This window comes from Sus scrofa, chromosome 7 (assembly GCF_000003025.6).
Source record: "Sus scrofa isolate TJ Tabasco breed Duroc chromosome 7, Sscrofa11.1, whole genome shotgun sequence".
In the NCBI taxonomy this organism is placed as follows: Eukaryota; Metazoa; Chordata; class Mammalia; order Artiodactyla; family Suidae; genus Sus; species Sus scrofa.
Window position 1 is genome coordinate 51287864 of NC_010449.5, and position 25283 is coordinate 51313146.

The following is a 25283-nucleotide window of genomic DNA, read 5'->3' on the forward strand; positions in this document are numbered from 1 at the left end:
AATATCTTTTCTTAATGTTTATTTGAATTACTTAGAGAATGTGGGCTCTATTAATCTCCAGATCTTAATTTTTTTCTATTTCTGCATTTCCTAAACTTTAAGGTGCTGCTTCCCACTTTTTTTTTTTTTTTGAAATAAGAAAGCAATACAATCAACATATATATTAGTAATATTTTTGGATTTTTTCCACAAAAGATTTCAGTAAATCAAGCATGTCTTAGTATTTATATAATTCTTCTTCTCTTCCACCTGGTCTCTTCTGTCATTTGTGAGTACATAGGTTGGCTCTTTGAGATCTATGTAACATAGTTACCATCTGCTTCTCATTGATTTTATTTATTTCTCTTATTCCTCTGTTACTAACTTGCAGAAACTTGTTTTCACTTATTCAACTTTCTGCTGCATCTAGGATACCTGATACCTTCCTAAATCTTGAGTTCATTTGAAATTATGCTTTTCCTCTTTTTCAGTCTGCTCATCTCAGCCTCCTGTGCCTCCTGATGGTCTAAGCTAGTTTCGAGAGGTAAAATGACTGGAAAACAAACCAGTCAGTGTTCTGTATTTCTTCGGTTTCTTGTAAACCTGTCTAGGAGAGACGCAATATCTAAAAGTGTTAAGAGCATTGGCAGTTCTCTTTCTCTCAAACTAAAGGACATGTTATGGGTTATATGACATTCCTTGCTTATACTTTTTTTTTTTTTAAGGGCTGCACCTGCAGCGTATGGAAGTTCCCAGGCTAGAGGTCAAATCAGATCTGCAGCTGCTGCCTACGCCACAGCCACAGCCCCAGCAACTCAGGATCCGAGCCACGTCGCTGAGGCTCACAGGAACACTGGATCCTTAAACCACTGAGCAAAGCCAGGGATGGAACCTGTGTCCTCAAGGATACTAGTTGGTTTTGTTACCGCTGAGCTGCAACAGGAACTCCATACTTTTTCGAAGAGCTTCATCTATCTAGAATAGGATTAGAGCTGAGCAGGAGTTGAACAGGGGTCAGAGGCAGCCTCTCAGAGATCTGTAAGGAAAGATACCTATTCACTCAGTCCTTAACAAAAGCCTATCTGAGTTGGGAACACAGTGGGTACATATGGGGCACCATGACAGTGGTTCACGAGCATTCTAGTGTGCCAGGTGTTTAAGGATATTAAGGATATTGCTGATCTGATGAATTCTGCTTGTTTAAAACAAGAGTTGCTTCACCACGTGGCAAGAGGGAGGCCTAACAGAGAAACGTAGAACACTGTGACAGCAACACTGCCTCAGGACAGGCAAAAACGAAACCGCAAGGCAACCTCACGTAGTTCTGCCAAATGGGTCCACTTTGCTAACTTACAAAGTATTTATGCTCCTTCAGAATACATCGTTATATATACCAGTTGTATGTTATCTACATATGAAACTAAGCTCTATAGAAAAGAAGATTTCCTAAACTCATCATCCAAACCTGGAAGAACAGAAGGATTTTTGCATTTATTTTTTTAGGCTTCTTATTCTAAGATTCGGCAATGAAATATGGCAAGTTTTCATGAAGCAAAATGATGATTTTAAGTCTTGAAACTGAGGCAGGCGCCTCCTACCCCTGAGAGAAAAGTTCGTCTTCCTTATGCTTCTTTTTGAAGTGAATACTTTGAAAGCGAACAGCTAAGAGTCCTTCCTTGTCCGTCTCCCTGACTTCGTTACACCCTAAACACCATCACCCATAAGCTAAAGATTAGGCCCCCTGAGCCCAGTTTCCTGGGGGTTAAAGATTATCAGCACATGATGTTTTTCAGGAACTTTCCTAGTTTGTTCTAATCTCTGATCAATATGCCCTTCAAGGCAAGTACTGTTACTCTAGGCAACAACCCAGAAGACCAATCTCAGGATCAGGCCGAGATCTCCCGACTCCAGCTTCGATGGCTCAGATTCCCCCAAAGAAAGAGGAATGTATGTTTGTCCCAATCCTGATTCCTATCTGAAAACCTGTTTTTCTCCTTTTTGCTATAAAACTCCTGGCGATTCTTTCTAAGGGAGGTGGCACAGTCTTTAAGGCATTAGCCTGCTGTGGCTCTCCTTTACCTGGCAAAGCCATAAAGCTATTTATTTTTTTCACCTTTACCCAAAACTCTGTGTTTCAATCTGGCACCGGAAGACAGAGGCCGAATTCCGGCAACAAGACATTTAAGAAAAAAAGAGGCTTTTAAAATATTTCAGCTAAAGGTCTACTGCGAAGTGATGATACTAATAAATTCACGTCTTAAAATGGGTTGAGTCTGGGGTACTTGGTTAGAAGAGCTCTATCTTACAATGGGGCAGGAAATGAAGCTGCTCCGAGTTAGAACACAAATAGACTCAACTTGTAAAATATGCTAATGGTAACACTGTTTCACTGGCAATAGGGCATATTTAGGCTCATGAAAATATTTTAGTCCCCAGTCACTCAGAATGCAATGGCCACGGCCACATTCCTACCTTTGGAAATGCTTGAACTTTTGTCACCAAACTCTAAATCAACACTTCCTCCAACGTGTTCTGGTTTCAGAACGTGTGACACTTCATGGGATGCTTTCACAAAGCCCCATGGAATACTAATAAATTCAACTTTATTGTACGTGTAATTCTGGGCCACATTGAAAACTATCCTATTTTAGGGTAGTAAGGAGGGCAGAGGCCAAACAATTAAGAAACAGCTATGGGAGAAACATCTAATTGCAAAATATTTTTCTAATTAATTTCTTTCTTGGGAATTTGATCTTTTTAATGTACATTATTTAATTTTAGGTATGCAACCTAATAGGGGAAAGAAATGAACAATTTTTCCCTTAGAAAGACTAGGTTTGATGCGGTCAATTAATGCTTCCAAGCTGCACCTCCTTAGCAATATGAAATGACATATCCACTTCACAGGAATGTTGCATTTGACTTCCTTAATTTGTAAAAACTGCTATGTTTTTACCTTTTATTATGGAAATTTTCAAATATGCAAAAAGGTAGAATAGTGAAATGAAGCCCAAGTATTCCTCACTTGGCCCCCATAGTCAGCAACCCAAGGCCAATTCTGATCCATGTACAATCCATCTGCACCCCATTATTTTGAAGCGAATGCAAAATACCATGTCATCACATCAGTAAATATTTTCATGTGCATCTCTAAAAGACACTCTTTTGAAATGTAATCACACCACTGTTTTCAAGCCAAATCAAAGAAATATGATCAGAATTTGGGAGAAAAAAAATCTATAGCTGAACACAGGCCTATTTTTAAAACTAAAAAAATTTAAACGAGTTTCCTTCTTGAAAAATTCAGTGTATTGGAATCATAAAATGCTGTTGTTAAAAATAATTGTACAAATGAAATCTGCTTTGAGATGCACAGTTTCAAATGCTAATCTCATATTCATTTAATTAAATTTGTAAAGCTCTCCTTCCTTTGCTATAATTTTCCTTTCTCATGTGTTTAACTATCCACACTGAATTTATCTTCCTGTATTTTCTAATGCTAATGTTATTTCTAATAACTCAGTAAGATATGGGGTAAAATAATGTTTTTGGAAGAATGTTTAACAAAAAACGAAACGAACTCTTCCCAAAAAATTTTAAAATTAAAATCCAGCAATTAATAAAATTTAAATTTCCAATTTTCTCATGTCATAAATGATGTTGTTATTTGGGCTTCCTGTCTATTTAAATCAGGGTCCAAATAAGGTCCAGATATTGCAACTGGTTGATATATCTTTTACACTTCCTTTATCTTTGTGGTTCCCACTGAGTCTTTTATGTTTTCTCTTTACAATTTATTTGTCGAAGAAACTGTATTGTGTTGCAGACCCACGGCTTAGTTTAATGTTTCTCTCTATCTGTTACTTCTTATAAATGAGTAAGTGGATCTATAGCCTTGATTTTTCAGGGAGGTGGTAGGAAGTACAGAGGGTGAGACTACTTCACAGATGTCACTCTGCTCTTCAGTCAAGACAAAAGTCATGGTTTTGGTTGTCTCTCCTTTTTTGTTTGTTTGTTTGCTTGCTTGCTTGTTTTCTTTTTAGGGTCAAGCCTGCGGCATATGGCATTTCTCAGCCTAGGGGTCGAATTAGAGCTGCAGCCTCCAGCTTGCGCCACAGCCACAGCAACACCAGACTCCAGCCCCATCTGTGACGTACACCACAGCTCATGGCAATGCCAGTTCCTTAACCCACTGAGCGAGCCAGGGATCAAACCCGCATCCTCATGGATACTAGTCAGCTTCTTACCCACTGCGCCACAACGGGGACTCCTCTCCTTTTGTGATACATGCAGCTGCTGAATCCAATGCCTAGAACCATCAATTCATGAGGGGTTGCAAAATGATGACACTCTCATTCTGCCACCCTGTCTTTATTTATTAGGGGGAGCATTTCTGTAAAGACAAAATTTCCTCCTCTAATTTGCTCACAGTCATATATAGAGAAGGCAGGATAAATGTTTGGGTCATTTTTTTTTTTTTTCCTATGTGTTTCCAACATCATGAGTTGATTCCCTAGCACCTGCCATCACTGTCAATACATTCTAGTATCGTTGTTGACTTAGGGATTTAAATATCATTGACATAGCTGTAACTTTTATTCTTGTTGATGCTTAGCTTGTGCCAATTTATGCTCATAAGGGTCTCTACAAGGCGGTGTCTGAGCCATTCTGATGAGACTAGTAGTCTGGACAGCCTCCTTACTACCTGGTAATTACATGACTAATTTTGCATATTTCCACCCCCACCCCCCAAGGCCTGGAATAAGCCATTTTCCCACTGAGTCTTGGTTCCTTTTAAGTAGGAGATGATATTTAGAGACCATAATCTGGACACTAGGTAAGCTGCTAGTAAGGTGGTTATTGGGTCATGGTTTTAAAAACTGTTCAGTGAATGCACCTATAGTCCTAAAATCGAACTGTAAGGAACTAAAAACTCCATGTCAGTTTTGTTTAAGATAAAACACCTCAGGAGATTTTACAGTTACTTACAGTTCAATTTTAGGACTATAGGGTTTTTACTTAATTTCTTTTCTCTTACGTCTGTATCTCCTTTCTCCCACACCAAGAATCTGGGTTCTCAGCACCAGAAATAAAAATGAGATTATTCATCTGTATCGCTCATTTGTTTTATCCCATATTATCCACAAAGAAGTCTCAGATTAGCATTGCCAAGGCTACCATCAACAATATGATGGCTACAAAAAGTTTTACAGTTTTATTTGTAGTTCTTTTTGGCCTTGTATATATGCATCTACAGGTAAATGAATATGTCTTATTAAAGTTACTTGGAACAGTTCTCTTCTCTGTGCGATTCATGCCCTCAACTGAAAACACAGATTTTTTTTTTTTTTGGCTTGATTGTATTATTTTTATTTTTAGGGATTGTACTTTTTAAATCTAATTTGTTTCAGAAGTTTGTAAACTATTTGCTTGATTCCAAATTCAAACGTATACAAAGAAGCTTAGCTTCCCATCCATCAACCCCCCTGTATCTTATTCTCTCCCACTTTTTTTTCCTCAACTCTTCACAAATTTCATCTCAACCGGTACAGGGGCCATGCTAATCCTCTTTAGTACATGTGTTGCACAGAGCAAACCCAGAGGACTGTTACAACTCACAAGCAATTTCTAATCCAGCTGCTGTACATGGAGGTTGCTTAATAAGGACAGCCATTGGAGTTCCTGTTGTGGCTCAGCAGGTTAAGAACCGGACTAGTATCCAGGTTTGAACCCTGGTCTCGATCAATGGGTTAAGGATCCGGTGTTGCTGCAAGCCACAGTACAGGTCACAGATGTGGCTCGGATTCCACATTGCTGTGGCTGTGGTGTAGGCCTCAGCTGCAGCTCCAATTTGACCCCTGGCCCAGGAACTTCCATATGCCCCAGGTGAGGCAGTAAAAAGAAAAAAAAAGGGGAGGGGGAGAAAAGGAGGAAGAAAGACAGAAAAAAATTAATAAATAAGGGCAGCTATAACTTAGTCCTATTTGAACAAGAAAAAACTCCTCTTCTCGAGTTTTCAAGACTGGAATATCAGGAATTATTTTGGATGCAATAGTATTTCAGATCACTACAGCCCACACCCAGCACAATGTCTGGCACACTGCAGAGAGTCAGTCAATCCTTACTGATGGAATGAATGAAGGAGCATCTGAATTAATGAATGTTCCTTATCCTACAGCTGCTACCAGCATGATGTCAAATACAAAAGGTCTCAGTTCAAGGCATTATAATCTCTCAGGGGAAATGTATGCTCAGTAGGTTTTTAATAGAGCGTAGTTGTATTTAATATGTATATTTAACACATCATAGCTCTGTTCAACACATATGTATTTTAATGTAGCAGAAACCCAATTCAAAGGCAAAATCTTGAGTCGAAACCCTTGCCTTTTTCTAATTAGAGAGGAAAATTTGCTCAAGCATTTCGACCTTTGCAGAATTAAAAATGCGTCAGCATTAAATCCCAGAGGGAGGAGATGAAGACAAAGACTCATTCAAACGAGCTGTCGTGGCTCAGTGGTTAACGAATCCGACTAGGAACCATGAGCTTGTGAGTTCGATCCCTGGCCTTGTTCAGTGGGCTAAGGATCCGGCATTGCCATGAGCTGTGGTCTAGGTCACAGACACGGCTCAGGTCCTGTGTTGTGGTGGCTGTGGCATAGGCTGGGGGCTAGACCCCTAGCCCGGGCACTTTCATATGCCACGGGTGCGGCCCAAGAAAAGACCAAAAAAAAGGACCAGGAGTTGTGGTGCGGCCCAAGAAAAGACAAAAAAAAAAAGGACTAGGAGTTCTGCCCTTATTGGTGGTCTACCACGTGGAAAGAGTTGAGAATTGGAAGCAGAGCAGCCAGTGTCCAAAAACACAGAACAATCTGATTCTTCAACCAAGCCTTTGCAGTGTTGCAAAGAAAGCTCACAGTGTTTGCAAGAAAGAACATTATTTCCTCACAGCAGCAGGTAGAGAGCAAAAAAAAAAAAAAATAGAAATGAATATGTACACAAGAAAGAAATGAGGATAGATTCTTTGTTATGACAAAGGATAATGACCATTTCTGAAGAATTTATTTCTTTCCTTCATTCCTTACAGAAAACTTGGAACTAAAAGTGTAATTAGAATTTCTTCAGGTCTTGTCACTCCTGGAAATAGGCCTTCTAGCCACTCTGCATCCACAGGAGACACAGAGAAGTTATGCAGTCTTGTTCTGGAATTGTTCTTACTCCAGCAGAAGAGATAAGACATCGACGTAAATAATTACAGAGCCAGATGAAGCCTTGGGGCCCTAAGCAAGGGTGAGCTCCTTCTCTCCAAAGAGCAGACAGAAAACCCTTTACCCTGAAGACTTCTCTGAAAGTTACCTGGAGGAGATGCTGCCTGAGCTGGGCACTGCAGGGAACACATTCAGAGAAGAGCTTGGTGGGCCAAGGGCCTGGCACAGGCAAAGGTCAGAAAGGACATGTGGCCAGAGCCCTGGGCACACGCAAAGAAGGGAGGGATAAGAGAAGACGGGTAGCCTGGATCAAGCTCAGGAGGGATTTGAATACCATCAGGGTTGAGCTATTTCAGAGAAGGAAACAAATGGGACCCACTTAAGGTTTTTGACAAGGGACGTAACCTTCAACGAGCCAATGTTCACTGTGCATTTACCATGTGCCAGGCCAGGAAGTGAGATCTGAGCCTATGGTGATGAAAAGGCAGCATCCCTGCCCGTAAGAAGCTCAGAGCCCAGTGGAAGACTCAGAGAAGGAAATAATCACTGTGCTGGGAGCAGAGGAGGCAGATGAAGGAAACTGGAAGGAGAAAGTACTTAATGAGTTAATTCAGTTCTGGAAAGGGAGGTGGGTGTTATGCACAGTAATTTCTACAGAACTCAAACGTATTTGTGTAAGCAGCCAAAGATGAGGAACTTTTAAAAATGGAAACCTGGAGTTTCCTCAGTTCCAACTTCAGCGGAAATGAACCCAACTAGGATCCATGACGTTACGGGTTCGATCCCTGGCCTCACTCAGTGAGTTAAGGATCCGGCATTGCTATGAGCTGTGGTGTAGGTCACAGGTGTGGCTCGGAGTCCATGTTGCTGTGGCCGTGGTGTAGGCCGGCAGGTACAGCTCCAACTGGACCCCTAGCCTGGGAACTTCCATATTCCGTGGTGGGGCGCAGCCCTAAAAAGCCAAAAAATAAATAAATAAATAAATAAATAAAAAGAGGAGGAAGAAGTGGAAACCTGTCCAAAACAGTAGTGCACATGTCCATGAGCAGAATGACAAAGGTAACTGAAACAGTTTCTGGGAAGAGGGAATATTAAAGGCCATCTGTCACTGCCCTGGGCTATCTCTGCCGACCCTGGGGACATGAGGCTCATCAGAAAGAGCTCCGAACCGCAGATCCCAAATGGCATTTTCTTGAAATAGCTCATGATGCAGCATCTTCACAGGGTTCACTGCTTGGATAAAGCATCATCCAGACCAGCACTAGAAATTCAACTTGACCCAGGGCACTCTCTCGCCACATCCACCTCTCTCGCCTCACTCCTTCCCTTCACCCAGGAAGGCTAGTGACTGCCTGCTTCAGTGGCAGAAAACTCTATAAGAAAAAAAACTTGAAGTTCCCATCATGGCTCAGTGGTAATGAACCCGACAAGCATCCATGAGGATGTGGGTTCAATCCTTGGCCCCACTCAGTGGGTTAAAGATCTGGCGTTGCTGTGAGCTGTGATGTAGGTCGCAGATGTGGCTCGGATCCCATGTTGCTATGGCTGTGGTGTAGGCCGGCAGGTACAGCTCCAACTGGACCCCTAGCCTGGAACTTCCATATGCTGTGAGTGCAGCCCTAAAAAGCAGAAGAAGAAAAAAAAAAAAAAAAACTCCCTTATGCTAAAGAAAAGAAGCAAGCAAGCAGACCTCATCTCACCTGGGTGGGGAGGGAAGTTGAGGATGGAAGAAATAATTGCACTGAAGGATGAACAAGGGTTTGACAGAGATGGAGGGGAGGGAAGGGGCATATAAGAAGCATAGGAGGATGTTTCACGCACCTGGGACAATTTGTGCCAAGGCTACATCTGGAGAAGAGCCAGATGCATACATCTGTGAATGGATACACAGAAGCTTCATTAATAAAAGCAGACTTGGAAATTCACTGGAAGGCAATGCCGAGAATGCCCAAATGAGATGCCCCTAAGATGCCCATAAGAACTACACACTTGTCCCCCACTTGGCCTTGGGATGTCCCACCAAGCACAGGGGCCAGCAGCCCTTGGTAATTCCAACCCAAGAGTGCAGAGAAAAGTCCAGGCTGGAAAGTTGGGTGACCAACTGTCTCCATTTGCCTGGATTATCTCAGTTCCAAGAAAAGTGGGACACTTGGTCACTGTACAAAGGTTTACATAAGACTCCTATAAAGAGTCTCATAAAATGGGGAGTTCTTGCAGTGGCTCAGCGGGTTAAGAACAGACTAGTATCCTGAGGACTCAGGTTTGATCCCTGGACTCGCTTAGCAGGTTAAAGATCCAGCATCACCATGGGCTGTGCTGTAGGTTCCAGACGCAACTTGGATCTGGTGTTGCTGTGGCTATGGGGCAGGCTGGCAACTGCAGCTGTGACTCGACCCCTAGTCCAGAAACTTCCATATGCAGCAGGTGCAGCCCTAAAAAGACCATAAAAAAAGAGTGAGAAAGAGTATCATAAAAGCTAAGATATAGAATAACAACACAGACCCTTCCAAGGTACTTCTGTAACTGGCCTCGGGCATCTACGTGCCAGAGCCATTTTCCTCCCAGCCGGAAGAGCCCTCAAGAACAGCTCGCTCACCCACAGTCCATTATCTGGGAAGATACAGTGTAAAGCCTCAAGCATGAGCAGCAAAAGCATCCACAGAATGACCCAAGCCTCACAGAGCCTTAGGCCATCAGGACCCTCTCTGCAGGCGGTGCCTGTGCTTTTGCGATGCAGGCCAGCACTGGCCCAACAAAAAGAAACATTTCCAAACCCCAAATAAGCCAATCCAAACACAATGCTTAAACTCCCTCCTGATTGGGAATAAATTCCCTTACTGCCTCGACATCTAGCCCTTCCAACTTCAGCTCAGAGAGAGAATCAGCAAAGCTTCGCTCCCCTGACATGGCTCTCTCCCTTGCCTCCAAACCTGCTCCCCTCTGTTGGGTAGCCCTCTTGATCTCTGTTTTCCCTCCCTGACAAGGGAAAGAAATGACAGGCTTCCATCCAATCCTCCCTCGGCCACTTACTCCCCACCCCACGGCAAGCCAGCAAGTCCAGTTTCCTGACCCTAGCCCTGCATTTTCCCAGGAGAGGAGAAGCCACTCACACCCAGTCCCTTTGCTGCACCCAAAGCAGAGAGACCAGAACAGAATACAAAGCCCTGGCATCCAGGGAGGAGAAACACTCAGGAACTCCCACTGTGGCTCAGCAGCTTAAGGACCCAACAGCGTCTCCATGAGGATGCGGGTTCGATCCCTGGCCTCTCTCAGTGGGTTAAGGATCCAGCATTACCACAAGTTGCAGCATAGGTCGCAGATGTGGCTCAAATCTGGCATTGCTGTGGCTGTGGCGTAGGCCAGCAGCTGTAGCTACGATTCAACCCCTAGCCTGGGAACTTCCATATGCCGCACCTGCAGCCCTAAAAAGCAAAGAAAACCCCACTCATTTCATAGCAGAGAAGACAGGAGGGTCCCCTTGCTTACTTTCACTCAGGGTCTGAGGATGACCCAGTAGAGCAGCTGGAGGTGACCTAGCCTCAAAGTGCCTGCCGACTCAGAGCCTCTGGGCAGGGACCGGATGGATCTCAGCGAGAAGCCTGGGCACAGGCAGCAGGGGCCCTGTTTCTCAGCAATCTTGACTGCAGTGAGAGAAAGCTTTGTTTGGAGCTGCCTTGAACTTCATCAGCCTGCATCCACCATTTAACCCAGCTGATGAAAATGATTTTAAAAAATTACACAGTATCCCCAAAATAAGTCAAGGAAGACCACATTAGAAAAGTGTCTGCATGGTTCAAGAGCTGGGACCGACTCTCTGTGAACAGACCTAATTCCTTGATGCTGGAAAATGAGCTGATTTGCGAAAAGCTCCAGGATAATGAAATTCAGAGTCCGCGTGTGCCAAAGCCGATCAGAACAGCGTGTGCTGCTTCATGTGCGGTGCTCACGGATTTTCTCTGGGCCTGAACTGGGACGAGAGGGCAAGTCATTCCAGTTAATGTCTTCTTGTCTTCTCCTCGTGGGCCACGTGCTTGCTTTCTTGTGAGATCGCGCAATCTTTGGAATATTGAAGGAGCGTTAACTACATTTGACCAAGCTTACTCACTAACAAAGGAATGAACAATTCAAACTCAAATGGCTCATTGCTCAGAAACATTCTCCACACAGGCCAGAAACAACACGGAAACTCTCCTATGTGGCGAATATGTGAGCCGCTCCTCTCGATCCCTAAAGATGATGACAATACCCTAAAGGTCCAAGGGTTATGTCCCTCCTCCTTCACGAGAAATTTCAGAAGTCGGTACATACTTCCCCAGTTCAGAACTATTACATAAATAACTTGGAAACGTCAAGTGATATTTCTGGGGCCTGCCAACAGTTTAACCACAAGGAAGCTCCCGGCCAAGATATTCATGAAAAGTTCGGAAGAAGTTACTTTGAGAAAGATGGACTCAGAGCAAACAGATTTCTTGTCCTTAGAAAGAATGCATAAATCAATAATCAAATCAGGAAGAGGAAAATTAAGTTTGTCATAAAAGCTGAAGGAAAAAAAAAGACATTGAAACGAAGTTTAGAAATAAGACTACACAAAGACTTCATTATTAACATACTGTTGTTACTCCTAGGATTAAAAATTCATTCAAACATTTCTCTCATACTTTTCCTTCCCGCAGATTAGATGTAAAAATGTCTTAACTGAGCTTCAGGGTAAAGAACAGGCATTTGGCTTTGCTACTGCCTGGCTGTGTGATTTTGGGGAAGACGCTGTTCCTCTCTGGGGCTCAGACTCCTCACCTGAAAAAATAGAATCCCTAAACTGCCTTCCAGCTCTGTCATGCTGCAGTTCCAGAAGCCTGACAGGGCCACACAGCCAGCCCTCTGCCTCCCTGGCAATGGAAACAGCAAAGAAAATACCAGTTGGAGAGGCATTTCGAGACAAGAAATCACACAGGCAGTCACTGGCACCCAGGGGAAGAAAGAGAAGACTCAGCTGTGGCCCCACGGATGGCACCATGATGCCTTAGGACTTTTACAAACACAGAATTTTGCAAACATAGAATTTTAAGGACACTGAATTTTACAATTGCAGAATGATTCACAGCAACCCCTGGATTTGACTTCAGGAAAGGAACTGAACTTCTTAAAACGGATGCCTGTCTAAGGTGTGTGCAGGGCGTGGGGGTGAAGGATGGGGACACTGGATTTGAAGAGCTAACGTGGGGTGGGGAAAGCAATAGGAGACAAACGAATTTGGAAATGAAATGGTCGCTGGAAATAGCGGTAGATCAGAGAAGAGGTAACAGCAATTTTAAGTTGAAAAAGAAAAAATCTTGAATCCGCTTAAACATGGGCAGAAAGAGATGACAGATCAGCCAGGAGCTTCTCACGTGGTGTCTACAAAGGAGACAGAGGTTACAGCGGAGAAGGAATGATGGGTATAGACAGTATGAAAGGACCTCTGTGACATGAAATCAATGTGGTTCTCTTCTAAATGGCCACCGGCTTATACCAGAACCTACCCTAGGTTCATTTTAGGAATGTCAGAACCCATTGCTAACTGAACACCCAGCAGTATCCTGCATGCCTGGAAGCCAAGCTAATGTTTTGCTTGTTTGTTTTCTGCCTTTTGGTGCCTGGCAGCCTAAAAATGACAAGGGGGACAGGGCTCCAACATGTGCGCATGAAAAGACAATCCCTGGACCATAGCAAAATGTACATGGGCATGGACTCTAAGTGCGCTAACCATAGCTGCCCACCAGGAAGAAGCATATTGCAGCAAATCCACCAAGGCGGGGAAGACACACCTTCCACATTTATCTGCCCCTGACCAACACTGAAAAATAAGACACAAAAATAAGACTATTGGTGGAAAACAAAGAGTTCTCCTAACACTTAAAAAAAAAAAAAAAAAAAAAAAAAAGAAAGAGGAGTTCCCGTCATGGCACAGTGGTTAACGAATCCGACTAGGAACCATGAGGTTGCAGGTTCGGTCCCTGGCCTTGCTCAGTGGATTAAGGATCTGGCGTTGCCGTGAGCTGTGGTGTAGGTCATAGAGGCGGCTTGGATCCCGCGTTGCTGTGGCTCTGGTGTAGGCTGGCAGTTGCAGCTCCGATTAGACCCCTAGCCTGGGAACCTCCATATGCCGCGGGAGCGGCCCTAGAAAAGGCAAAAAGGCAAAAGAAAGAAAGAAGGAAGGAAGGAAGGAAGGGAGGGAGGGAGGGAGGGAGGGAGGGAGGGAGGGAGGGAGGAAGGAAGGAAGGAAGGAAGGAAAGAAGGAAGGAAGAAAATGAAAAGTGACTTCCAATTTAGAAACATGAAGCCTGGGACAGACTTTTAAGTCAGTCCCCATAGTAACTCAGGAGGCCCCAAGTCTAAAGCTTCAGTGAACTGAAGGTAAGAAAGGAAAGACACGCCATCCTCTTTCCCAGAAAGAGATGGAGGCAGAGAGACCAAGTAGCTCTCAGCACCACCTTCGTCGGCCATGGGAGAAAGAACACACTGCAGAATTCAAGATTCCGCTTCCTAGAACTGACCAACATCAGCTGCCTGCCAGTGAACAGGTTCTCCGGGGGACAAAACTCCAAAACCACCACGAGGAATGACAAAAGCACCTATCCCAGAGGCTGACTGGCTAACAAGCCCCCGACCGCAAGCTCCTCAGCAAGTCATCCCAAACTAGCACATTTTATCTATCTTGTACACCTGATGTAGCCTAATGTCAGAACGCTTTCTTTCCCAGGATAGGCTCACCAAATGGGAAGTGGGTCCCATGTTCATCTCAGCCACCGTGTTTCACCCTGAAAACAACATCACTGCTCTTGAGGCAGAATAATAACTCAATAGAGTTATTATTAACAGAATAATAATAGGTAGTCAGTGTAGAAGCATGGGCTTCAATGCATTCTTTGATATGGCTATGGATTAACATTTGTGGCTTAAGGGCTCCAGGGAGCAACATCCCTACAGGCCTTGTTTACTGTAGGGAGTGTACCTACGCCCAGATGGACACTGATCTCTAAGCCCTTGTGACTCAGTTTATGGAAAGAAAAGGGCAAAGAAACCATGAGACTTACGGGACATTGCCACCCCTAAGACCCCTATTGGACAAGGACTGATAAAGGTAACTGGGCAAGGCCAATGGGAAAAAAACCACATGTTTCTGGACCCCACGTTGGTACCCCCCCATCTTTAAGGGATAAAAACCCCTATAAGACAATAGAGAAGGGGGCTCTTCTCCCCCCTCCCAGCTGTCCTGGGAGCTATTTGCTTTCCTGTAATAAAGACTTTGCTTGCTCGCTGCCTGTGCGTTTGTGAAGTTCTTTCTTCAGCTGCAGGAACAAGACCCCAGATTCTGGTAACATCTTTCCAGCATCACTATTATGACAAGAATTCTGCTTATAAATGCTGGCAGTATGGCTAATTCCAAATTTCTAAAGGAGTTAAGAAGGAGCTATTGAAGCAACCCATGAATATGAAATTATTTCCTTTGATCTACTAAGGTCTCCAAAGCCCTATTCACTCTTACAGTGGAATCAGGTTTTTGTTTGTTTGTTTGTTTTTTGGAAAAGAGAATTTTCTAGCGATTCTTTGGAAAGAAGCAGCTGGATGTTATCCTCAGAGCAGAGGAGCCTAAGGTCTGGAGTGTCAGAATTTCAGGGGATTTTTTTTCCTTTTCACACTAACCATCTGGGTGTCCTTGAGTAAGTCATTTGCACATTCAGAGTCTCTGTTTTCTTGACTTGTAAAATGAGGCCTTTGAGCCAAAGCCTCCACCAGCTGTAAAATTCTATGATTCTCTAAGTAATAGTTTACTGCTCTGCTGGCAAGCCTGCCTCAATCATCAGAATGATCCAATTAATGCTGTACGATGTAGAATATTCTTGCTGTAGTTTTGAAAAATGGACTGGTTTAGAGTGGAAGGAGTTTGGATCCACAAACACAGTCACGTGGCTTTTCAAAACACACGAGGAATCTGGGGTCCAAAGATGCTGAAGAACTTTGTTAGATTATAAGCCAATGAGTGGCAGAAGCAAGACGAAGGCTGCCTGACCAGCCCTGTTTGCACTGAACTGCATTGCTACCCAGCTGGCTTCGGGACGGCTTTCCCCACTAGAAGCCGCTTCAGGCCCTGTATAATCCATAGTGTGCCTTTTATGTGACTCATTAAACACAGCCTACATCACAGCTGTGCTTTACTGGCCTCAGGGTTATTAGTTTTCCAGACTCCTAATCCAGGAGACATTTGAAGAGTGACCCGAAGGTCTTCGTGAAAATACACCAGGAGAAAACACGTTAAAAAGTCCTACGGGGGTTGGGGAAGAGCTCGCCATCTCCGCACCATCTGCTTGCTCCCCACGTTCTTGAAAGAGTATTTTCGAGAATGGTAGGATGTTCCAGTGAACCCAGTCCTGGCCCAACAGCTTTAGTTACAGCTTCGGAAAGCATAAGCACTTTGCCACTCTGGCTTCAGGCTGCCTGGACAGCCGGACAGCGCTTCTGGCTCATACCCGAAAACTCCACCAGCAGGTACTTAAGCCACGTGACTGCCCAGGCATCGGCCTGGCTGGTGACTCACCCAGACCTACAGCTATATCTGACCGTGGAATGCCAGCCGCTGCCAGGCTGGGACAAAGGCTGCTCTGGGAAACTGCCCCCTCCATGCTCCAGGGATGGACACTTTGGAGGGGCTGTCCCACAAACCTCTGAGTTTTCCAACCTGGGAATTTCTGGGCAGGAGCAATGCTGCCTGCCACCCCCTACGCCTCACTCTGTTCCAATCTGAGAACTTGTGTTCCAAAGAGCACAATGGGCAGACATGAAACCCGAAATTCTGTTGCATCCAACAACTTGGTTGAATCTCTCAGATATTATGAGGTAGGTGTGAAAGAGGCCAAACACAAATGAGTGTGTGCAGTATGATTCCAGTGGTATAGAACTACAAGTAAAGAAAACAAAGTGAACCTGTAACCGTGATAGAATTCAGGATGGTGGCTACTTTTTGAAGGAGGGATATTGACTGGAAGGGGCCCAAGGAGTTTCCTAGAGGGCTGGATTTTTTTTTTTTTCCTTCTCTTTTTTTTTTTTTTTTTTTTTTTTTTTGTCTTTTTAGGGCCAAATCCACAGCATATGGAAGTTCCCAGGCTAGGGGTCTAATTGTAGCTACAGCTGCTGGCCTACACCACAGCCATGGCAACACCAGATCCTTAACCCACAGAGCGAGGCCAGGGATCAAGTCTGCATGCTCGTGGATACTCGTCAGATTCGTTTCCGCTGAGCCATGATAGGAACTCCTAGAAATGTTTAATTGCTTGCTCTGGGGGGTGGTTACAGAGGTGTAAGCCAGTTTTAAAACTCATCAAGTTTTGCACTTCAGATATGGGTGCATTTTACTAGATGCATGTTATAACTTAAAAAAATTAACATATTGTGTGAAGTCCCCTGATATAAATGGAAAAGATGCTTCTTCCTTTTCTTTAGCATAAGAATATCTGAGATTCTCTGCATTGAGCCTTGGCCAATAATATTACTGGTAATAACAACAGCTCAATTAAGTGCTGATTTGCACCAGGACCTGTGCAGGGAGACTTCTAGGAACGGTATGAATGTCCTCCTTTAGGCATTTCTTGTGAGGCTGATGCCCTCATATCTCCGTTTCACAGATGACAAAACTGAGGCACAGAGAAATGAAGTAACTTGTCTGAGCTCACACAGCAAGGTTAACGTTAGAACTGAAATTCAAATCCAAAGCAATCTGACTCCAGAGTCTATCTCCTTAACTGGTCCTTGCAGTGTATGTTACAAGTGAGTGAGAGTTTTCAAACTGAGCAAAATTTGATGTAACTTTTCCCCTGAGCCTGAGAAGCTCCCTGGTGTCACAGGGCGGTCTGTGCCCTTGGCATTAGGATGAAAGAGAATCAAGGCTTGGGCTCATGGGTTAAGAGTCTCTAGCTGATTACATTTTTGAGGTTCATTCAAAAGATACACCAAGTTTGGTGCAAAGACCTATTTTCTTTGCCTGGAATAGAAGAGGGTAGGTGCTATTATTGGCTGATTATAGTTTGACCTTATTCTTTTCCTTTGAAAAGAACACACAGTGGGGGCAACACCGCCTGTTTTCATGTGCTAGTTTCTGGAACACTATGTCCCAGGACAAAATTTCCACAGCGTGCCACACACTTTTAAGATCCGCTTTAGGCCTTTTGGAAAGACTGCAGGGGCTTACTTTCCCCTTTTGCTCGCTTTTAGATTGTTATTATATTCAATATAATTTATCTGTAGAACATGGAGAAGGCATGAACCACTCTTTAATTAAAAAACACAGAGCTCATGATTTTCCAGACACCCTCTTTTTATCCTTTACTGCCTTCTGGATTCATTTCTCCGAAGCTCTCATATGAAAACCTGTTGGATCATTAACTTCTCAATTAAAAGGAGCCACAAATTACAGACCCTCTAGAAATCCACCGGGGAGAAGGACAGAAAGCAGCTTGATGGGTTAGGCATCTCTTGGCAGCCAGACCCAAAGGCCCCTCCAAAGCATTAACTAACAGGATTACAGAATTATCTCCCACTCCAGGCCTGTTCCCGTAATCCCTGCTTATGCACTCGCTATACAAACAGCTTAAAGGACTGAATGTTGACAGGGCTGATAAAACCCTGGCCTCATCCCACCCCCGCCTTTGTCCACCTGGGGAGCATCCTGCTCTCAGCTGGCCGCACTGGTTCACAGCCTGCCCCTCACCCCAACTCCAGCTCCAGAGCTCAACGTACCAAGGGCAGGTCACGAACAGAAACCTCAAAGATCAAAATCAGTGGTGCTGGGATTCAGAGTGCCTGGCAAAAGACATCTCCCCATCCTTCATCAGCCCGTTATGCTGCCTAAGGCTTTAATCCTCTTCCTGTCTCATCTCCTGTAGCCTGCCTCGATCCAGCCAGCACCAGGGCTGGGACCCACTCCCCAGTGTCACATCTCACATCCACCCATGTTGGCAGACTGACCTTCCCAGAGTGGCTCCTTCTTGGTGACACCTGTCACCCCCTAGTGAGGCCCTGCCTAAATCAAGCCAGAACTTGTCAGCCTGGACCATACAGATCGAGATAGCACAGTGTGAGTTCCTGTTGTGGCTCAGTGGTTACAAACCCAACTAGTATCCACAAGGATGCGGGTTCCAGCCCTGGCCTCGCTCAGTGGGTTGGGGATCCAGTGTTGAGGTGAGCTGCGGTGTAGGTCGCTGACATGGCTCAGATCCCAAGTTGCTGTGGCTGTGGTGTAGGCTGTCAGCTGCAGTTTCAATTTGACCCCTAGCCAGGGAATTTTCATATGCTGTGGTACAGCCCTAAAAAGACATACACACACACACAAACACAAAAGATAGCACAATGGACCTTGGACACTGTGCCATCTTCCTCTACCCCATCATGTCCTGTGAGAAGATATTCTTGCCCCGTTCTCACCCACACTTGGCCCCGTAGGTGCCCAAGTCTGCCAGATCCATCAAAGGCCCTCATCACCTTAAACCCCACCTGGTTTGCTCCACTGAGTTGAAAGTTCAGACACCATCAGCTAGAAGCCTCTGCATGTGTCAAGACGGACATTCTCTGTTTTCGACGACTTGTGAGCAATTTCAATGACATATATAATCTTTAACATCAACATAAATCGAGACTGGAAGTGAGTCATAGCCCCAAGGGTGCAGTTTCTGCATCTCAGCCAAGCCCAGCCTTGTCCTCCAGTCAGGGTTCGTGCAGTGATTCAAACACACACGCATGTGCACATGGCACACACGTACACTCACACAGCGCCATGCACATGTCTTCCGCTTCTGGAAAATAGGCTTGGGAAAGAAACGTATTGATGCTGGTAAAAGGAATGAAGAGTTAAGAAGGCAAAGCTTAGGAGTTCCTGTCGTGGCTCAGTGGTTAACGAATCCTACTAGGAACCATGTGGTTGCAGGTTCAATCCCTGGCCTCGCTCAGGGAGTTAAGGATCCAGCGTTGCCGTGAGCTGTGGTGTATGTTTCAGATAAGGCTTGGATCTGGCGTTGCTGTGGCTGTGGTGTCAGCCAGCAGCTACAGCTGATTAGACTCCTAGTCTGGGAACCTCCATATGCCATGGGTGCGGCCCTAAAAAGACAAAAAAAAAAAAAAAAAGAAGGCAAAGCTTATTCAAAAAAGAGAACTTGGATGATTCCAGAATCACCTGATGAGTTTGGCAATAGCTAAAATGAATGAATGTGGGGATAGCTGCAACATTTAAATTACCATTTAAATGAACAATTCAGATCAATGCCCCAGGCGGAGCAAGAACCAGGACGGTGAAGGAAGCCACGTGCAGGCATGGGCAGCCCAGAGGTCTGGGGGGGGGTCCTTCCTGTTGTGCAAGGTCCGCTGCACTCGCTGTGCCCAGGAGGAAAGGCAATTCTTTTGCAGTTCTCTTTGAGAAACTGCTTCCCGCCCATTGGCAAATGGCAAAGCCAAAAGCAGGCTCTAGAATGGGGTTCTCACCTGGTCATCATAGCGATACGTGAGGAACTGCTCCCCTGTTGTATCTTCCAGGAAACTTCCCTGAGGGGAGAGTGCAAACTCAGGCAGGAAATAGGCTCCGGGAGACTTCTCTGCTGTGGTCTGAAAGGCAAGAGGGCTTGGTTACAAATAAGGCCCCAGGAAGGAGCCCCTGACAGGTGGTCTCTGAAAAGGGTGAGTCCTAGAGAATCCACTCACCAAACACACCAGGTAAGCGTGCTGAGGTGCTGCCAGGCCAGGCCATCACGCTGGGCCACCTCAAATCGGCCCACATGGTATTTAAGCCCTGACACCTGTTCCTTCCTCCTCCCCACAACCATCCAGCAACACAGCCACAGTGTGGTTAACCTGCTCAAGTTCTGTGGGTGCAAATCCATGGTTTCTAGAGTGTTCTTTCTTTACCCTTTTTGGCTTTTTGTTTTTGACTGTTTGGTACAGGAGTGAAAACTTATTTTTTTTCTATACGGTAACAGAAATGCACAGTCACTGCAGAAACTTTGAAAAATACAGATGAGTGCAAAAGAAAATAAACACTCCAACACATAATAACCCCTTTTTAATGGTTCTGATGAATTTTCTTTGAGTCTTTTTTTCTCAAAATGCTTTGTAGGTTTATATAAAAATCCAAGATGAAATAAACGTGGATTTTTGCAGAAAGACTCCACCGGGTTTAAGAGAAAGTCATACCCTGGCATCTGAATCCGTAGACATAAATGCCAGTTGTTGGGGTTGAGGGGAGCCAGGAAGGACCCTGTTGGAGAACATGGCTTGGACGCAATGTCCCAATGCCACCAACTCTTGCCACATTCCCATCCTAGAGCAGCTGGAGCATGGAGATTACTTACCGGGATCACTGCCTTGACTGGCTCAAGAAGGAAAGAGATGAAGGAGATGGAACCCCCAATGCTTAGCCCCACATGATCCAAAAACCATGGGTCCTACGACTATGCCCCCAACAGGGAAGCTCACTCCCCTGCTCAGGAAGGAGTGTGCAAGAAACAGAGTGAGGCCGCAGGTGTTACTTGGAGGAAATCACTTTTGGCAAACAGCAGGAGTGGGGGTAAAAGTACCCCTCTAACACCTTTGCTCCCCCAAAAGTCACAATCCCAAACTGCAGCAGGAACTCTGGTTAAAGCAAAAACATCCATCTGAATGCTACACTTAAAAAAAAGAAATTGGAGTTCCCGTGGTGGCACAGTGGAAACGAATCCGACTAGGAACCATGGTTGCAGGGTCGATCCCTGGCCTCAATCAGTGGGTGAAGGATCCGGCATTGCCATGAGCTATGTAGGTCACAAACACGGCCCGGATCTGGTGTTGCTGTGGCTGTGGTGTAGGCCGGCAGCTGCAGCTCCAATTAGACCCCTAGTCTGGGATCCTCCATATGCCTCCAGTACAGCCCTAAAAAGACAAAAAAATTTAAAAAAAGAAATCAAGATGTGATAGCTTTGTCAAGGCAAATAAAGCAGATCAAGTCGAGTTCTGGTTCGCCCTACACTCCTGAAAGAATTTCAAGATTTTTTTCTTATTCAATTGCATTCACATGAGGGCTTCAGCACCCAGCAAGTGACAGGAACCTTCCCAGAGCCACATAGCCCCAGACCTGCACTGCCCTCCTTCAGGGGGGCTTGCTTGAGGCCAGGTGACTCTTATCTGAAGCAGGGAAAACAGGAAAAAGACCTGTAAATGTGCTATCTGTCATGCAGTGAAGCCACACTTGCCATGGGTCTGTCACCGCTGGGTGTTCTGTGGAGTTTTCTCTGTTATGTTGCCTTCCTGTCAGGGGGGCTCCGCTCCTGAAGTTAGCGGGTCACCCTGGGGTCCGCGGCAGGGCCAAAATGTTCAGAGCCTGGGAGGGAGTCTGACGAGGGAATAGAATATGTCTGTCAGACTTGGCCATCCAGCTTTTTATGACTGCTGGAGATTGTTCTAACTGACCTGGGAAGGAAAAAGAAGGGGAGCTACTGCCACAGCTCCCACAGAGACAACAGGATTCTCACACACTCCAGCGATGCTCTAGGGAGCTCCTCCATGTGAAATGTCAGAAAAAACAAAGTCTTCCCAGTATTAAGGCCTGTTGTTCCTCAGTATTCATCAGTGTGGGAAAAAAAAGCAGACATTTATGACTTGATTTTAGCTGTAGATAATTACCTTCTGTTTTGTGAGCTGCTGTTCTAACCTTTGCACTGTATTATCAGGCTTCAAAAAAGTGAGATGAGGGAGTTCCCATTGTGGCTCAGTGGGTTAAGAACCCGACTAGTATCCAGGAGGATGTGGGTTCAATCCCTGGCTTGCTCATTGGGTTAAGGATTCAATGTTGCTGTGAGCTGTGGTGTAGGTCACAGATGTGGCTCGGATCCCGAGTTGCTGAGGCTGTGGCATAGGTCAGCAGCTGTAGTTCCAATTGGACCCCTAGCCTGGGAACTTCCACATGCCATGGTGCAGCCCTAAAAAGCAAAAAAAAAAAAAAAAAAAAAAAAAAAGAAAAGAAAGAAAGAAAGAAAAGAAAAGAATGAGTAAACTAAGGTTCCCAGGGTAAAGAAGCTTGAAAAGCACCACAGAGCAAGAGCCAGGGCTGGAATCAAAGGCAGGGACAGATCCATTTACCAAAGAGTAGAGGCTGGGAGCAGCCTAGGATCAGCACCTGAAATGAGCTCCCCAAATACACAGGGCCTCCCAGTATGATGGTTATCTTTAGTTGACCATGCACGCAACAGTGATTTATCGAGCACCTACTATATGCCTGGAACTACTCTAAGTGCTACGGATACAATGACATGGAAGAAAGATAAGGTTCCTCTTCTCATGGAAGAATAAAATAAGGAAGTCAACCCATAAATGAGAACACTGAAGTTCTAAGTGCTCTAAAGGAAACAAACAGGGGGATATGAAAGTAAAGTTGAGGGTTCCATTTAGATAATAAAATCAGGAAAACATCCCTGAGAAGGTCACATTTAAGCTAATACCTAATAGGTAAGAAGGAACCAGTCATGCCAGGAGCCAAGGATGAGCCTTCCTGACCAAAAGAAGAACAAGTACAAAAGCCTTAAGGTGGGAAGCAGGTCAGTGGGACGGCAGATGAGAAAGGAGCGCAGTGCAGCTGGATCCAGTGTGGACAAGGCAGACAGTGACATGAAATGGAGACAAGAGAGGACGGAAGACCTGGGACATTCAAAGCCTTCTGGACCATGGCAGGGCGGGGGAGAACCACAGAAGAGTATTTCAGTAACAGAATGGGTCAGAAGGGGGCCAAATGGCATTGTGAAGACCAGTTATGAGACTGTTGCCCCAGTCAGGTCAGGAGGAATGATTCCTCCAACTGGGGATGCTGGCAGTGGTGAAAGGGAGCAATGGACAGACGGGAAGTTGCTTTCTTATGGGTGAGAAAAAGGGAGGAAAGAAAGCTGACTTCCGGGGTCAGGGCTTGAGCACCGACAGGCTACAGAAGATTCAGTGGGTGAGTAGCCCTGAGGCAGGAACAGATCTTCTGGGGGACAGTGGCAGAGAGTCCATAGCTCTGTTTGGGTCAAGTCTGAGATGTGTGTGAGACATCCATCCATGCGGAAAGCTCGAGCTGGCTGTGCACTATGCACGTCTGGAGCCCATAAGGGAGGTCGAAGGCTGAGGATAGAAATTTGGAAGCCATCGTTTTCACTTCACACACACGTATCTTCACAGCATCATTTGGGAAAGGATCCTCCCTAGAGAAGGAGTTTGGCAGACGAGAGGGCTTTGTCTGGAGCTCTCAATAATTCTACTATCTGAAAGTGAGTAGAAGAGGAGGAGCAAGCAAAAGAGTCTAGAAAGGATCATCAATTAGAGTGGAATTAAGGAGAGAAAAGGACAAACATGAGGTGATGGAAGGATTCCGAATCGGAGTGGTCAAGTGTCTTGAAGGCTGCTAAGGGACCAGGATGAGGCCAGACACTGTCCATTGGACGTGGCAGCAAGGAGGTCACTGTTGACCTTGACAAGACCAGTTACAGTGAAGTGGCAGGGCTGTCATGGGTTTGAGGAACGGATGGGAGAAGAGGAAGCAGAGACTGACAAGAGACTCCGAAAGGGGCAAAGCTGGAGCGGAATATGGAATTGCAGGTCGAATTTTTAATTTTTTTAATTTTTTATTTTTTTTAGGGCTGCACCCATGGCACATGGAGGTTCCCAGGCTAGGGGTCGAATCAGAGCTGCAGCCACCAGCCTACACCACAGCCACAGCAACACCAGATCCAAGCCAAGTCAGCGACCTATAACCCCAGCACATGGCAATGATGGCTCCTCAACCCACTGAGCAAGGCCAGGGATCGAACCCACATCCTCATGGCTCCTAGTCAGGTTTCTTAAGCACTGAGCCACGAAGGGAACTCTGCAGGTCGAATTTTTAAAGAGAGGAGATACTAGAGCCTGTTTGGTTACGGAATCATCCAAGAGTAAGAGAGACAAGGGAGTAGACGGAAGAGGTACCTACAGGTGCAAAGCCCTTGAGAAGGAAGAGGCATGGGATCCAAGCTGCACATGGAGGGTCTGGCTCTTGTTAAGATGTGAGGCCTTGGTCCACAGAAGCCTTCATCAGACCATGCTCCCTAGCAGACTTTGAGCCTCCATCTATCTCCCTGTGCTTACTCCCTGGATACACTTCCACTAGGTCCCAGGGGTGCCTGGCCCCAGGATCATCCATTTGTCCCTATCACTTATATACACACACCCCATCCAGCTTTCTCACCTCCAAGTGGGCTCTCTTTCCTGGGCTCCTCTGCAGCAGCCCTCCTGCTGAAACACCGTGCTAATAAATTTTCTCCCAAATGACTGCCTTCTGTGGTGAGGGAGGGGATTGTTCTCAGCCTCTCTAGTCAGAAGGTGATTTGTGTGTTGTGCTTCTGTCCTATTAAAACAACTCCAAACACTTCATAAGAGGCAATGAACTCTTTGTTCCCTCTGCTTAAATTCGGATTGGGTAAAATGAGGTATGTTTTCCCTACATTTTGTTTTACTGTCCCCGGCTTTTCCTCTCCCCTGGGGCGTTTCAGTGCAGCATTTTGGAAGAAGCTCCCTAAGGCTGAGCACTGTGTCTCCATCATGTCTGCACTCCCCAGGGCATTCTGCCTGGCGCAGGGCCATGAGAGTGACTGGTGGCCTGCACTACCCGAGCCAGGTAGCAGAGGGCCCACTTCCTCAGCAACCCTGATTCTCCTGCGGGCGTTGAGGGCTACAGGTCCCTGGGCTGAACCAGATTCTCTCCATGTCTACATCACACTCCTTGTCATTCCTTGACATTCGCCTCTTTTGATCAAGATCCTTAGCCCAGAGTAAATTTTCAGTCATTTGAGAGTTGATGCTACAGCCTGGTGCAATCCAGGCCTTTCTCTCCACAGCAGCTGGGGTGCACCACCATGCGTGACTGAAGTGTAAAGAGCTGTCCTCCGTGATAATGAAAGCCCAGGACTGGAAGGGGCCGTCTCAGTCATCTAATACAGGCTGTCAACCTCTGCAATCCTGCCAGACGCCCTGCAGCCTCTACTTGAATACCTTCAGTGACAGAGAGCTTCCTCCCTCCCAGGGTAACAGGGGTCTGTCAGACTC

At 45.5% G+C, this 25283-nt stretch overlaps 1 protein-coding gene across 3 annotated transcripts in view; it reads right to left on the bottom strand.

Moving 5' to 3' along the window:
- The window catches only part of ADAMTSL3 (ADAMTS like 3), a 357500-nt gene that overhangs the window by 281508 nt on the left and 50709 nt on the right, over positions 1-25283 (bottom strand). For all 3 annotated transcript variants that reach the window (XM_021098873.1, XM_021098874.1, XM_021098875.1), the window contains exon 3: positions 19689-19808. In XM_021098873.1, coding sequence (XP_020954532.1) covers positions 19689-19808 — 120 coding nt within the window. The remainder of the gene's footprint in view (positions 1-19688; positions 19809-25283) is intronic.